The sequence below is a fragment of the Tarenaya hassleriana genome, unplaced genomic scaffold, assembly GCF_000463585.1.
Source record: "Tarenaya hassleriana unplaced genomic scaffold, ASM46358v1 Cleome3126, whole genome shotgun sequence".
Lineage (NCBI taxonomy): Eukaryota > Viridiplantae > Streptophyta > Magnoliopsida > Brassicales > Cleomaceae > Tarenaya > Tarenaya hassleriana.
In genome coordinates, this window is record NW_010966300.1 from 1 (window position 1) to 877 (window position 877).

General features: G+C 46.6%; 1 protein-coding gene across 1 annotated transcript; it reads right to left on the minus strand.

Annotated features, from left to right (window-relative positions):
- Window positions 1–3: 3 nt before the first annotated feature.
- Window positions 4–871, minus strand: LOC104820721 (5-formyltetrahydrofolate cyclo-ligase-like protein COG0212; the record flags this gene model as incomplete). Its single annotated transcript, XM_010551283.2, has 3 exons — window positions 613–871; window positions 423–513; window positions 4–131 (listed from the first exon to the last, which is right to left on the minus strand). Coding segments are annotated over exons 1-3 (423 nt in total), but the record flags the coding sequence as incomplete, so codon positions are not given.
- Between the last annotated feature and the right edge of the window lie 6 nt (window positions 872–877).

The window sequence follows — 877 nt, forward strand, 5'->3', positions numbered from 1 at the left end:
TCTTCCGTACTTGGCTACACCCACGGAGGTGCAAGCTTCATTCAAGGTGCCGGGTTTCAGCATATCGGATTCAAGTACAGAGAAAAACCCTGTTCTTAGCCTTGGTTGAGGAGTCAAAAGCTTCTTGCCACCTACATGTACAACCCATCATGATAAACTCGGATTATGATTCCAAAGAATCATCGGACTTCGACCAGAAATTGGGTAAGAAAGCGCCATGTGTTAGTGTGAGTAAACTTAGATACCCAAACACCAAAATCTGCTAACTTAATATACAGTTTTGTTAGCCAGAATCAAAGTGGTTTGCTTGTGCGAGTAAAGCTTAGTCATCCATGAAAAAATTCATGCTTTTTGAAAATTACAAAGATAAATCCTAGAGCATTAGTAGTATTGGCAAAATTGGTAGAATTGAATAAACTTGCCAGAAAGCGTAAGAAATCTGATTTGCTTTTGTGGTGAATCCGGGTTAACCTTCACGATCTTCGCCATCTGAAACGCTTCAAGCTCCGCCAACTGAACAAGAGCTCGAGTTTTGGCAATTTTCTCAGCGGCCAAACAAAACCCAGAACGTACAAAAAAACAATTCAAGATAAAACGGGTGAATTTACGCACTTTGCCTGCAGCGGCCGGCGCGCCAACGAAATTAGGGATACGATGATGAACGGGTCTAGGGTTCATGGCGTAGTTCCCAGCTTCCATCAGATCCCAAATCCGCTTCCGGATTACCCATTTCCACGCTTTCGGGTCACTCTCCGGACCCGACTCCATCTCCTTCCTCGCCGTCTCCGCCATAGCCTCCCTCGCCGCCGCGTCCATGCTCAACCTCTCGGCCTCAAAAGCAGAGGCGTCGAACACCAAGCCGTCACCGCCGCCACAC